At 42.5% G+C, this 14,185-nt stretch overlaps 1 protein-coding gene and 1 long non-coding RNA gene across 6 annotated transcripts in view; both read left to right on the top strand.

Moving 5' to 3' along the window:
* MIA3 (MIA SH3 domain ER export factor 3) overlaps positions 1 to 12,073 on the top strand; it is a 37,454-nt gene extending 25,381 nt beyond the window's left edge. For 2 of the 5 annotated variants that reach the window (XM_083604753.1, XM_083604755.1), the window contains 16 exons: positions 61 to 165; positions 3,023 to 3,145; positions 3,259 to 3,361; positions 3,840 to 3,895; positions 4,372 to 4,462; positions 5,292 to 5,430; positions 6,630 to 6,731; positions 6,811 to 6,871; positions 6,977 to 7,012; positions 7,158 to 7,225; positions 7,750 to 7,847; positions 7,951 to 8,073; positions 8,934 to 9,010; positions 9,160 to 9,231; positions 10,507 to 10,648; positions 11,192 to 12,073. In XM_083604753.1, coding sequence (XP_083460879.1) covers positions 61 to 165; positions 3,023 to 3,145; positions 3,259 to 3,361; positions 3,840 to 3,895; positions 4,372 to 4,462; positions 5,292 to 5,430; positions 6,630 to 6,731; positions 6,811 to 6,871; positions 6,977 to 7,012; positions 7,158 to 7,225; positions 7,750 to 7,847; positions 7,951 to 8,073; positions 8,934 to 9,010; positions 9,160 to 9,231; positions 10,507 to 10,648; positions 11,192 to 11,514 — 1,719 coding nt within the window. In that variant the 3' untranslated portion in view covers positions 11,515 to 12,073. Of the gene's footprint in view, positions 1 to 60; positions 166 to 3,022; positions 3,146 to 3,258; positions 3,362 to 3,839; positions 3,896 to 4,371; positions 4,463 to 5,291; positions 5,606 to 5,958; positions 6,732 to 6,810; positions 6,872 to 6,976; positions 7,013 to 7,157; positions 7,226 to 7,749; positions 7,848 to 7,950; positions 8,074 to 8,933; positions 9,011 to 9,159; positions 9,232 to 10,506; positions 10,649 to 11,191 lie in introns of those variants that run through there. The other 3 variants (XR_014545795.1, XM_083604754.1, XR_014545796.1) reach the window with 3 other exon arrangements.
* LOC310758937 overlaps positions 1 to 13,593 on the top strand; it is a 140,399-nt gene extending 126,806 nt beyond the window's left edge. The window contains exon 3 of the long non-coding RNA XR_014546113.1: positions 13,489 to 13,593. This is a non-coding gene — a long non-coding RNA (uncharacterized lncRNA). The remainder of the gene's footprint in view (positions 1 to 13,488) is intronic.
* Positions 13,594 to 14,185: the final 592 nt, after the last annotated feature.

The following is a 14,185-nucleotide window of genomic DNA, read 5'->3' as shown; positions in this document are numbered from 1 at the left end:
GTGTAAGCTGGCATTTTTATGTGATTTGCATATTAAACTTGAAATTATTGGAATTTTTAGGTGCAGATAGCACTTAATGAAGCTAAACTAAGTGAAGAAAAAGTGAAGTCTGAATTGAGTCGTATTCAAGAAGAGAATACGAGACTTAAGAAGAGTAAGGAGCAAGTGAGTGTGCCGTTTTTGTTAAACTGCTGTTCTTCATTAATTAGGCTTTGCTTTGTGTACATATCAGACCAAGTTAATTCTGCTTGAAAAGTTTGCTCATTTTAAAATATTGAGGGGCATGAGTAGTTGTTGACATCCATCTGTCTCGAGAGACAATGGAGTGCACCTCCATAGGTGAAGTCTAAACACTGTTTGCAGCACCGAAGTGACCTCTCCGGGATGTAAGCCTGGATAGTATATATGGAGGTCCTGGACCATCTAGACAACAAGACCCCCCTCTCAGCCTCACTGATGTGGTCCAAAGGAAAACAGAGCAATATGTTTGGCACCAGCTTGGCTGGAGTTGCCGGAAGGAGGCGTACAAGGTGCAATCCAACCATCTTAGTGACTCTGCTCAGATTTTGTGTAGGGTTTACTCCTTAGCCTTTTCCTCTCCTGAAGATATCCCACAAGGCAGCAGAAGTTTAGGCTCAAGAGTTTTCCTTCTCCTAGATGGGCTACCTTCTCAGGTTTATAAACCCCATCTGCCCCTTACTTCCCCCTACAGCATGTGCAGAAACCACCTTCTTCACTGTTGGACCCACTATTGGTCTCGTGCAGTCAGGGATTGGGCAGTACCTGGGCAGCACTGGGGAAGGAGACAAAGGACAATGAAGATAGCTAGGTGCTGCTGTGAGTGTGAGGAAGCCTTGGGAAAACAGTTGACCCCCAGGAGCTAAAGCAGGGATGGGGAACCTTTTTCCTATTGAGGGCTGCCTGACAGCAGTGGGCAAAACCAAAACCAATGGTGGGCAAGCCAGGCTTGTGTAACTCCTTTCATGGGATGGTTCCTTATTTAGTAAAAGCCGTTTTTAATATTTTTCCTTGGAAAAGCAGTATTGGGAACATTTTTTGCCAGTTCTGTTGCCATCATAAAGGCATTGCTTAATATCTTCCTCCTTTAGCAGAACAATGTGGGAGGAATGCAATACTAGAGAAGGAAAGGAACAAGAGTCTGATAACTCTGGGGACATAAAACTGGCTGAAGGTTTCATCCGGCCTCTGGAATACACATTGTCCAACCCTAAGCTAATGGATTGTTGCAATCAGGGATGGTGAATTTCTTTGGAGATTCTCAGCAAAAAGAATATATCTGTAATGCAAGTGTCATGCTTCTGTGTTAGCTGAGATGGTATTGTTTTGCGTCCCCATCTGTGCACAGAAGTTAAGGAGCAGCAGCAGTCTTTGTAGATGTATTTGACCCTAGATAAATTTGACCAGTGCTTTTTTCTGGGGGTACGCATACCCCTAAACATTTTGTGAATCTTTGTACTTTTGTCTGTTTACTGTATTTATTTTTCCCGATTTGAAATATAAAATGGTGATTTTCCTGAGTCAAAATGAGAGCACCCCTAAACATTTTGACCATATTTGACCATATTGAGCTTCACTCTTTTATTAAATCCTTTGCTTATATGACAAGTACAGTTCTTTACAGTGAATTATACTTGCTGTTCTGTTTAGAGCTGGTCATTGCAAAGACAGTCTGGAGCCCTAGTGCTAGGAGGCTGATTTTCATTGCTCTGTGAGAGAATGAAACCTGATGACGGTGCCTCTAGTTCCTGTGACTGGCAAGAACAGCTGCCCACCCCACCCCCCACAGCCATGCTCAATGTTGTTCCTGTGCAGATTCGTAGTGTCCGGAAGGTCATTTCTGGCCATGCTCTTCAGTGTCTTCCTAACTTAAAGTTACATCCATATGATGCCAGAACATAAGTGACAAGGTGAAAGCACATTGAACAAGAAATACTTTTTGACCTTGAGAGAGAGAAAAAAGGAAAGCTGATGAGAAGTCCAGGTCAAACTTCCTTGGTTGATGATTCCTAGACTGTTGAAGAAATTACCATAGCTGTATCAGCTGTAGTTATCAGACCTTCTCTTCCCATGACTTCTGGCAATATGTTAACCTTTTGTTACATTGATGATATTGGAGCTAGAGAAGATGGAACCTTGGTAGAAGTGAAACATGAATGCACAATTGTGGGAAAATAAGTGGTTAGGAAGCTCCACCATAGGAGCTGCTAGCTACAATATTTACTCGTGTAGAATACCTACGTCTTCATTTATATTCCTGAGAAGCTCTCAACAGTAGCTTATAGAAAAAAATTCTCACCCAAAATGATGTCCCCATCTGGTTTTGGGAACTCTCTGTGGTTCTCTGACACAGTGGAGTGGGGATGAACAGCTAGATTGTGCTCAGGTTATGATGAAGGCAAGTCTCCCCTTGCTGACAGTTGACACTGATGGGCAGAAGCTCCTCCTGAGGTCATTTGAGGCAAGGGAATAGACCACATACAATACACTTTCTCAGTATAATGAAAAATTCGAGAAGGTGGAAATGTTCAACAATGAATTCTAAAAGAAATATAGATGGTTAGACAGATGCTGAAGATGCATGTTATGGTTAGGTGAATCCCATCCTGAATTCCTTTATGTATCGGGTGGGTGCCTTGTGGCAGGTTTAGAAATGTTATTGCTCCAGGGAGAATCTTAAAATGGTGATCCTCTGTGAAATCCACCCACCCCTCCTGTTTTCTGGTTTTATTATAAGATGATATCTAAATATATCAGTTAAAGCTGTGCTTTCATTTTAAAGGATTTTGTGCATGGCTGCAGATGATCGTTCTTTTGCCTGTGCCTCCCCTCATTATGAGCCAGCATTATTTTTTTAAGGGGTGGCATGTTCTTTTTTGTTTTGGCACAACTTTAACTTTGACATATTTAGCCACTCTGGTGTAGTTTTAAAACCTGATGGCCTGAGTTACATGCTGTTTGTCATCCCAGTAATATTGTTAATATTGTATTTGTGTTCTTTCAGCTGCTGCAACAAGCAGAAGGCTGGAGTGAGAGGCACAGTGAGCTCGGTGAACAGATCAAGTTGTATCAGAAATCTCAGAATGATATGGAAGAAGCACTTGCCTATAAAGAAAATGAAATTGAAGTAAGCTCTCTTGAAGAACAACTTTCTTCTGTGTTCATGACTCTGTGATTGAACTACTACACCTAATGTTGTGGTCTTATAGTTTAAAATTTGGCTTTTTGCTTCTGCTTTAGGTTTTGACTAACTGCATTATGCAGCTGAAGCAGCTTGATGCAGAATCTGAGTCAGAAGGCAAGAGGGATGATGGAAATGATCTGGCCAATGGAGAGCTCTCAGGTACTAAAATCTTAGATAACCTGGTAGTCCATTCAAGCAGCTAATCTTGAGGAAGCAATAGCTGAAGTCTCCTAGGGGCAATGGTACACAATAGTGAATAATTAACATCTGTTATGTATCAAATAGGAACAGATACTCCTAATACAAAAGACCAGAAATTAAGATGATGTCCATCTAACATACTGGCTATATCACTGAGAAGTAAATTTCTCAACTCTGATGAATTATATCTATAATGTGAGCAATTCATCAGATAAATAACTGGATTGGATTGCCATTGGGATCTGCCCTTTCTTGAGTCAATTGTGAACATCAGTAGCTTTTAACTCCTATAATTGAAATATTTTCCTGCTTCATGTTGAAATGCGTTGCTTTCATCTGTACACTTCTAGAAAATTATCTATGGAGATTTCCTCTTGCCAGATTTTGAAATTTTTGCTTAAACAAACACAATGAAAATAATTTTTCTCCCTTCTAGATACCAGGAATGAAAAGATGAAGAATCAGATTAAACAGATGATGGATGTTTCAAGGGTATAACACAGATGCTTCCAATCTTTTTGGGCCAGTGGGCACATTTGGGATTCTTGAAGTGTCACAGCAGTTTCACAAAATTGCTGCCATGGGGGCATGTACATTCATAAAATGGCTACTGTGTGGGCATGCCCAAGCACAAAACACCCATTTCACATAACACAAACTGGGTAGGCTGAAATATAACTATCCCAAGGATCTGAGTCCAAGCAGAGCCCCAAAATACAAAATTCTTTTGAACCCATGTTAACACAGATCCCTTCCCCTTACCCACCATAGTGTAGAAGCTCACAAAAATCTGAAACGCCTTCAGTAATATTCCACTAGTTATAGCAGGCCTCAAAGGTGCTGTGAGAGAATCTGGGGGCAGTTTGGTACATGAAGTAACCCCATGAAAACATTGTTTTGTGTAATCAATATGGCCTAAGTTTGTATTCCAGGAGAGTGTTTCACTGGCCATTTGTTGCTTTTTGCAGGTAAAAACAACATTATCTATCATTGAAGAAGAAAGAGATCACATGCGGTCCAAACTTAATGATGAAGTAGCAGCAAGGCATGAGTTGGAAGGTGTGTTCAGCAAATATATAATTTGGAATGACAAGTTTTTGTTGTTGTTTTTTTTAAAACCACTGCAGTAACTCATCAGTTAAGGGGGTTCCCATTTCCATTCGTTGATAGAAACCTTGGGGCACAAGAATGGTTGGTTAGTTCAAATCAGTCAATGAAATCCATCTGCTTCACCCTGCTTTTTGTCCCTAATACTTCCCTTGCCAGTGTGTAATGATGTGGTGACAATAGAGACCTCTCACAGTCTCAGCTCTAGATCCAGCAGCTGCATTCCCCATTGGCTGGCATTCATCAGCCTTCTAGACATTCTTTGTCTGCTCATTTCCTTCAAGAAGAGGCCAAGAGAACATAGGGCCTAGAAAAAGGGAGCAGTTGTGCATAGTCTAGCCCTGTTTCACTTTTTCCACTCCCTGTTGTGTTTGCAGATTCCTGGTTTTTGGCTGCTGACTACTACTTTAAGCTATCTTACTTCCCCTAGTGCTTACAGCATCTCCTTATCTTAAGCTCTGCGGAATTTCTTTACAGCCCTTTCTTTGATAGACTGCATTTTGCTTAATTCATGGTCTTATTTCTGCCTTTTTCCACCTACCCTTCTTTTAGCCTCCTTACTTCAGGGCTCCATGTTTCGGTCCTCCTCTTTATGTTGGGACCTCTTCCAAGTCACTGGCCTGCCTCTGTGTGAAGCTTATTTCCACCCAAATTTGCAGTTTTTCCTTCTGTCAAAGACCCTGGAGTGAAAACTGTCTTGTTTCCTGAGCAACTGAATGTTCTGTGTCACTGTATCTTAGCTCTTACAAATGTTGTACTAAATAGGTTTGTCTTATTGCAGAGCAAATCAAGAAGCTGGAACATGATTCTTGTTCCTTGCAGAGAGCAAAATCTCAGCTAGAAAGTGAATGTAAAACTCTGCAACAGAAAGTGGAGATTCTCAATGAGCTTTATCAGCAGAAGGAAATGGCACTTCAGAAGTAAGTACTGGGCTTTTAAAAGATGATAAAAATACCCCAAAACATGGTATAAACCAGTTTACCCCAATCTGGCACCCTTCATATGTTTTGGATGACCTCTCATCAACCCAACCAGCATGGCCAGTTGTCAAGAGATGATAGGAATTGTAGTCCAACAGTATTTGGAAGGAATAAGGTACTGGACGTGGTTGGCGCTGTGGGTTAAACCACAGAGCCTAGGACTTGCCGATCAGAAGGTCGGCGGTTCAAATCCCCACGATGGAGTGAGCTCCCATTGCTCGGTCCCAGCTCCTGCCAACCTAGCAGTTCAAAGTGCAAGTAGATAAATAGGTACCGCTCTGGCAGGAAGGTAAACGGCGTTTCCGTGCACTGCTCTGGTTCACCAGAAGCGGCTTAGTCATGCTGGCCACATGACCCAGAAGCTGTACACCGGTGCCCTCGGCCAATAAAGCGAGATGAGCGCCGCAACCCCAGAGTTGGTCACGACTGGACCTAATGCTCAGGGGTCCCATTACCTTTACCTTTAAGGTTCTGGAAAGCTTGTGTAAGCTATATCATTTTGCTCCTTTTCTGTTTACCTTTCATAGAATCTTGGAAGGGACCCAAGGGTCATCTAGTCCAACCCCCTGCAATGCAGGAATCTCAGCTAAAGCATCCATGACAGATGGCTATCCAACATCTGCTTAAAAAACTCCAAGGAAGGAGAGTTCACCACCTCTCATGGGAGTCTGTTGCACTGCTGAACAGCTCTTGCCATCAGAAAGTTTTTCCAAATGTTTAATCGGAATATCCTTTCTTGTAACTTGAAGCCATAGCCTTGAGTCTTAACCCTGAAGAGCAGGGGAAAACAAGCATGTTCCCTCCGCCATGTGATAGCCCTTAAGATATTTGAAGATGGCTATCATATCTCCTCTCAGTCTCCTCTTTTCCAGGCTAAACATACCCAGCTTCTGTTTTTTCAGCCATTACAATAGGGCTAGAATTGATCCCCATAGCTGAAAATAATTTTTAAAAAATTTATTTTACCCCACCATTGAATCAAGGAGAGGCTGAAACGCCAATTGACAATTTGTCATGGTTGAGGACTACCTGAAATATGGAGTTGTGTAAGAGTGATACAAAAGCTTTAGAACTTTTTCCAATGCTGTCAGGTTGTGTCTGGCCACAGAGGGTTAATTATACCTAAATTTCTGCTTTAGGAAGTTGTCACAAGAAGAGTATGAGCGTCAAGAGAAGGATCAGAAGCTCTCTGCTGCAGATGAAAAAGCAGTCCTGGCAGTTGAAGACGTGAAAAAATACAAGTAAATAGATTGATTGATGAATGTAATGTCTCATATTTTCAGACAGTGAGCAGAAGTAATCTCTCAAATTCTTTGACAGAAAGAGAATTGACGAAATTGTTGAAGAACTGCAGCAAACAGAGCGATCTTACAAGAATCAGGTGTGATGCTATCCCAATAAATCTTTCTGAAGCAGTAGATGTAGGATATAAGCCAATGTGCAGACTCAAATAAACTTTTCTTCCTTCCTTCCTTAATGTTTTAAGATTGACATCCATGAGAAGAAGGCCCATGAGAACTGGGTAAGGATTTTATTAAAGCATATAAAAAACCTTTTCATTTAGTTGAGCAGGGCAGTTAATGTTTTTTGCAGAGCAGCAGCAATTAGCCTTTAATGTGTGTTTTCCTAGCAGAACATGATTTTCACTATTTTTTTTCCTATTGCAGCTCATAGCACGTTCTGCCGAAAGGGCATTAGCTGAAGAAAAAAGGGAAAATTCCAACTTAAGGCTCAAGTAAGTATGTTCTCTATTTGGTAACTGCGAAAGGTGATTGGTTTTATAGACTGCCACTAATACTAAGCTATTCACAACTGCAGGTTTCTTGGTGAAAGTGCATATTATTTAATGGCAAATTCCTTCAGCGCAAAGGTGCCGACTTGCCCCCCCACATTGTGGGGGTGCATCATGTGATGTGTTATGTTACACATCATGTGACATGTCCTGCCCCACCTAGCGCTCGCGCGCCATGCCGAGACGCTCAAGCATCCTGCCGCTGTGATGCCAGCGCTTGTGTGGTGGAGAATGGGGAGCGCAGAGCAGAGCTCCGTGCTCAAGCTCTTCCCCACACGACATCGGTGAGGATTAGGAAGTGGAGCAGGGGCTACAGGATCTTGGGGGAGCCCAGCCCCCTCCTTGAAAAAATGTTGGGGGCTGAAGACCCCTCAGCCCCCAACCACCTGGCGCACCTGCTTCAGTGCTATATCGTACAAGCATGAATGCACTTTGAGATTAACTTTTGATTCCCCCCCCTTTAATAGATTAATAGAGATGGATCAGAAAATAGCTGCGCTTCAGAGACCACTAATTGTGAAACCAACTGCAGGCCGACCAGACCATCAAGCCCCCCCTCGCAGAGGTAAATGCTCTGTTCACCTTTTGCTAAGGATCTGAAATGTCAAGCCTAACCTTTCAGAAAAAGGAAATAAAAAGTTGACACCAGTGACCATGCTTTATTACAGGTCCATTAAGTCGAGATGGATCCTTTGGGCCCTCACCTGTGAGCGGGGGAGCTCCTTCCCCACCGCTGATGATGGAACCCCTTGGGCGGCCCCTTTCTGCCAATCCAAGAGAAGGTTCAAGAGGTGAAGATGGCAATAAATCAATCCTTTTTTCTTTCTTCCTTAGGTTGTCTTGCTATAGAAGCCTTCTTTATTATCACTGAACACTTTAAACTTTTATAAAGGGCCAATTTTTTATTTTTACGGAATTCACTTTTCCTTCTTTGGTTTAAGAATGAAAATAGTAAAAATAACAAAGCAGTCCTAAATTAGCCAGAATGGCACACTGTGTTTAAAGATGTTGGGTTATAATCCAGTTAATTTTAAGCCTTTTCTGTCCTGTTGACCTTAATAGGAAAATAAAGCACCTTATTTTTTGCTAGCATATGTGCATAGTTTGTAATTGGAGTAATCCTTAATGCAACAGCACTATGCTAATTTCATTCTGCCCTTTCTCCAAGGAGTTCAGAATGGTGTGCAAGGTTTTCTCCCTCCACATTTTTATCCTCTCAAACCTGAGAGGTAGTTTAGGCTGAAAGTCATTGGCTAAGGTTGCTCAATGAGCTTCCTGGCTGTGTGAGTGTTTGAAACTGGGTCTCCCTGGTCCTAGTCCAATGCTCAAACCACTGTACGTGTTACTGTTCAGGGAGGAAGGGAGTGCATAGCCCAGGTCTCTAAACCAGAAGTAGGGAATATGTGCTCCTTCAGATGTTGCTGAGCTACAACTCCCATCCTGTCTGACAATTGGCTGTGCTGGCTGGTGCTCAGAAGCCATTAGGGCATGTAAGTGGTATATAAATTGAGAAATAATTTTTAACAAAATGTACATACCACTTAGAAGAACAAAAGATCTCTAGTTGTAGACAAGCAACAAGTGGGTGTCCACAATTGAGAAAGTGCATTTCTTTTCAAAATGGTAAAAAATATGTGGTCTTTGTCTTTAGAGCTTGGCCCTGCTGTAGCATCCCTAATGACCTGTGGGCCAAGGACATCCTCTCCTGCTGCAGTAGTGGATGGAATGGTAAGCAAGGGGCAGGGAGGTTTTAAATTTTTTCCTGAGATGGCATTTTGGGAAGAACCCCACTGTATGGGTCACATCACCTCTTACATATCATGTTCTTATTTTGTCTATCATCTTACTGTCTTTATGTTGCTGGGGGGGAAATAAAGCCAAACCCTCCTAAAGAGCCTGAAGCCCCCTGTGTTTCTACTGCTCCACCTTCATCTGTTGAAGCAACTGCAGTGAGTACCAAGAGGCTGGGATTGGTGCTTTTGCTTTCCCCTGGTTTGATGGAGAGGAGCATGATGCTTCATATCTCAGCATGACAAAATGAGCCCCGCGAGACTCATTTTAGGCTACAACTCTTCTGGGGCTTCTTGACTTCCTAAGGTTGCATACATTGGTGAGGGCAGCTAACATATACTACATTTGTAAAAGCTATGCTTTGGTCCTGAGTTATTTTCTAGAAATCTAATATAGCAGATATTTGAGGCTTTTTTTTTATCCCTTGGGTACTTCCTGGATTTCTTTGTGTTTAAATTAACTGTTTATTTGGGTTTGCTGGTGCTTTAAGAAATACTAACTACATGGATGATGGGTTTTAGGTGGTTAAATATATTCAGGATTGTAACTTAGTTGAAACATCTATTTTTTGTATAGCCAGAGTATTCAGGAAAAGGAAAATCCCCATAGCAGGGGTGGGGAACCTTTTCCAGTTCAGGAGCAGCATTGCCTTGTGCAGTCTGCATCCCAATCATGGGTGGAGCCAGAGGCAAAAGTAATTTGGGCAATGGATGAGAGTCTTGCCTTTGTACAGCAGGCTACATTCCAGTCAAAATTTGAAGACGGCTACACACACAAGAGGGGACACGGGTGGTGCTGTGGGTTAAACCACAGAGCTTAGGACTTGCCGATCAGAAGGTTGGCGGTTCGAATCCCCGCAAAGGGGTGAGCTCCTGTTGCTCGGTCCCAGCTCCTGCCAACCTAGCAGATCGAAAGCACATCAAAGTGCAAGTAGATAAATAGGTACCACTCCGGTGGGAAGGTAAACGGCGTTTCCGTGCGCTGCTCTGGTTCGCCAGAAGCGGCTTAGTCATGCTGGCCACATGACCCGGAAGCTGTACGCCGGCTCCCTCAGCCAGTAAAGCGAGATGAGCGCTGCAACCCCCGAGTCGGCCACGACTGGACCTAATGGTCACGGGTTCCTTTACTTACACGCACAAGACTCTACATTCTCCATTCAGGCAAGGAACAGGCATAGTCTTAACCAGGCAAAAGTACTTGATGGGCACTGAAAAGGCTGTGCAAGGAGGAGTTTAGTCTGAGGCTCATTTAGAGAGGTCTGGAGGGCTGCAACTGGTCCCCTGGCCTGAAATTCCTCACCCCTGTTTGGTAGTATGCAGTGAAAATGAGTTTGAAAATACATAGCTTTCAAACACTTAACATTTTTGGTGGAAGATCAGTTTTATATTTCGCTGGTGTATATAGTAGAAGACTAACTTTTCTGTCTTACACAGGTTAACATGGGTCCTAAAGGCCCACCACCTTACCCAGGGGCCCCTGTAATGGGACCGCCAGCAGCTGGACATTTGCCACCACCTCCAGTTCGTGTTGGACTTCCACCCCGGCTACCCTATGGACCTCGACCTCTTCCCTTGGGTATGGTTGTTTTTCCATTGTGCTTTTTTAATATAAAAAAAAGGTGTTTATTTGAATTGGCATTACAGGTTCAAGAATCTTTCTCACAACCTGTTGCAGAACAAAGTTATCTTTGCGGCAATGAGTGAGTGGGCAGGGGTGCCTCATGGTGAATTTGTGAGAGCTGAGCAATGTTAGCAATACTAATTTGAGAGCCATAACCTGCTTTGAATATTTGGCTGAAGTATTTCATCTGAATATTGCCTTGATAGATTTGGTGAGTCTATTGATAGCAAAGCACAGTTGTAACTATGTGGGGAAAGGACTGGAAGTGACAAGAGAGGCATGCAAAATACAGATGGTTCCTTTTCTGAGAAGAGGAACATTTTGTTGTCTGTTCACATATTATCTGCCAGGCATAAAGGCTTCAAATATGCTTCTTTAAAATGGAAGTTAGTAAACTTGGGATTCTGTGCCTGCTGTTTGGTTTCTGCCAAATTTCTGGGGTGAGATTGCATGTACTTCCTGCCAGTGAATAATTCACTGTACTGCTTTTCCTTCCAGTACGTGGAGCCCCTCCACCACCTCTTCCAAGAGACTATCCACCTGTCCCTCCATTTGGAATGAGAGACTTTCCACATGGTCCACTACCACCTCCTGATCAGAGAGTATATCAGCGTGGACCTCCTCCTTTCCGGCCTCCATACCCAAGAGATTATCCTCCAGGCCCTCCACGGCTACCTCCGCAAGGATTAAGGGACTACCCCCCTCCTCCTGCCAGAGACTTGCCACCTTCAGGACCCAATGACTACCAAGGAGGTCCTTCTGGTCCCCCATCCCCAGCTAGCTCACGGGACTCTGCACATCATGCTGAAGAGAAACCATGACTTTGGATTTCTGGACTGATCTCCATCACGTTTCATGTGGGGAGGATTTCATTGGCTTCAGAACCAACTCTTCTTTCCTCCTCTGGACTTGGTTTCTATGTAGCTTTTTTCTTTCTTTCTCCTTTGCAGAAATAATTTCTCTAGCATCGCGCATTCGATCACCTTTAAATGAGGACTTGTTCATCCACTTGGGATGCACATATAATTTTTCTGTGATGAACCTGAAGCCTGCTTCTACAGCTGTGGCTGATCTGCAGCTCTCAACGTGCAATATATGAAAGTACCTGTGTGGTTAGTTTTTAATTAATGTAGCCTATGTAATAAGTTGGTGAATGATTTCAAAATGATAATTTGAACATTTCCTGTGGAAATACCTTTGGTAAGAAATGCTACCCCTTCACATATAGCCTACAGTGACTGTAGACAAGTGGTTTACATAAGGATTCTAATGCAGATATTTTTAAACTGCCTGGTATAAAAGACCAGAAACAAACTACTCTGTACTGGAAGGACAAATCTACTAATAAAGTGAGCAAGATCTCTTTCTCTTTTTTTGCTACATTTAGAAGAATGAATTTTGTACAAATGCATTTTCCTTTGCAGTAATGAATAGTACTAGTCAGGAGATGGCTTAAGATGAAAGAATAGAACAAACTCTTCCAGCTAGTGGGTGATATTCAGCTAAGTTTTAGACCCATTGCAATTAATAGGCCTAACTTAGTAAGAGTCATGGATTTAAGTCAGCGTACGCTGAGTAAAACTTAGTTGATGACCACCCAGTGTCATGCCTCCATAAAGCACAAAAACCCCACAATTTAGAGCCCTAGCGGCCCAGGAAAATTCAGGTCAAATTTCCCATGTTGAGTGCAGATTCAAAAAATTATGAGTTGAAATGGTGCCATTTATCACTTGGTAATTGTTATAAAACAGCACATTTGAGTTGAATCTGAGGGGGATGTGAGCTGGTGGCTCCTTGCCCAGGACTCCTTTCATTACCCCACCCCTGTTGACTTCACTATAGTCATTTGACCCTCCTGAGCAGTATGGGCTATGGTGCTGCAGTGGGGAAGGGGTCTTTGGGCAGATGCAGCTTCCATGAGCAGTACTGTTGAGGATTCTCTAGAGAGTCCAACACAGAGGGCTGCTGAAGAGGGGCTCAGAAGCTCACCCTTCCCTTGTGCTTTTACTGTACTTTTTGCATGTCATGTTTGGCTCTGTAGTAGGCCAGATCTTGTTTCAAAACTACATCAGTCAAGAAGATAGCTCAGATAAGACTACCTTACAACCCAGCCTTAAACATGTCTACTCAGAAGTGACTTCAGTGGGGCTTACTGCTGAGTATGTAGATGTTTAGAACGGTAATCTCAATATGTAATTGGTTTAAGAGTGAACAAAACTTATTCCAGACTTGAAGCACATGGAAAGAGGCTTCTATAGGCTGCTGCTTTACCTTGGAGAGCCTTCAATCTCTTCTAAAACAAATACAAACTTTCCTTCTTTGGAGTACAACACACAGCTTTCTATGAATGTGCTGGTATGTATGAAAGGGCATTTCTAGGAGAATTAGCCCCATCATTAAACATAGGCTTCAGTGTTCTCATCATTTAATGTTGGTCTTTTGGAAGCTTTCTAAAGGATCAGAAAATGCTTTGAGTATTATGTAAAGAGACAATTCACACTTCAAATAACAGTTCCATTTGTGATAATCACTTAAGGCATTCTGGGGGAGAATAAATACTTTTGCTAGGTAGCATACAGTGGTACCTCTGGTTAAGAACTTAATTCGTTCTGGAGGTCTGTTCTTAACCTGAAACTGTTCTTAACCTGAGGCACTACTTTAGCTAATGGGGTCTCTCACTGCTGTGCGATTTCTATTCACATCTTGAGGTAAAGTTCTTAACCCGAGGTACTACTTCCAGGTTAGCAGTGTCTGTAACCTAAAGCGTTTGTAACCCAAAGCGTTTGTAACCTGAGGTACCAATGTAGTAGGAACTACTCGTCTTGACTAAGAATATTTTCAGAATGGTTCTTGGTGTTAAGACTTAAGTCATGTGCCTGCCAACAAGAAGAAACAATCCAGCTGTGGCTTTTCTTTCCCCCCTACTGCTGGGTTAAAACAGGTTTTACATTAGAAAGTAAACTAGCCGGCTGTAGCAGGATTGTTGGAGATATATAAGCAAGCTCTGGGTTTGTGACTTGGCCACCTCAAAGAACTGGTCCTTGCTTACCAAGGCTCTTGAGTAAACTTGCAAGAAAATGGTTCCTTTCCTCTTATGGATCAGTAACTAGTTAATGTGCAGCAAGTAATAGGTAAGTGAAAACACTTGGCTGGGAACAAACACTGAATTCAGTAGGATTTCCTTCAGAGTAGACACGGTTAGGACTGCTGTGACTCTCATGTGACCTAGTTTAGTGATGTATTGCTTTATATCTGCACTTTAAAAAAAGCATTTTGTGCATTCTCATCTTTGATCTGTAATTAATCCAGAGAGGATTAGGCCTGCCAAATTATAAGTACAAGGGCTTTAAGTGATTGGAAGTAAAGGGATACATTTTATTCCACAATCCAGCAAGTGGGGGGGGGAGTATTCTCTTTTACGTTAAGTGGTGTGTAGTGTTGCTCATCTATTTTTTGTTGTCTTTTAAAAAAACCTTTGCACACTAACCCATC

The sequence above is a fragment of the Podarcis filfolensis genome (assembly GCF_964270895.1).
Source record: "Podarcis filfolensis genome assembly, chromosome: 3".
In the NCBI taxonomy this organism is placed as follows: Eukaryota; Metazoa; Chordata; class Lepidosauria; order Squamata; family Lacertidae; genus Podarcis; species Podarcis filfolensis.
This window is presented reverse-complemented; position numbering and strand designations above follow the sequence as displayed.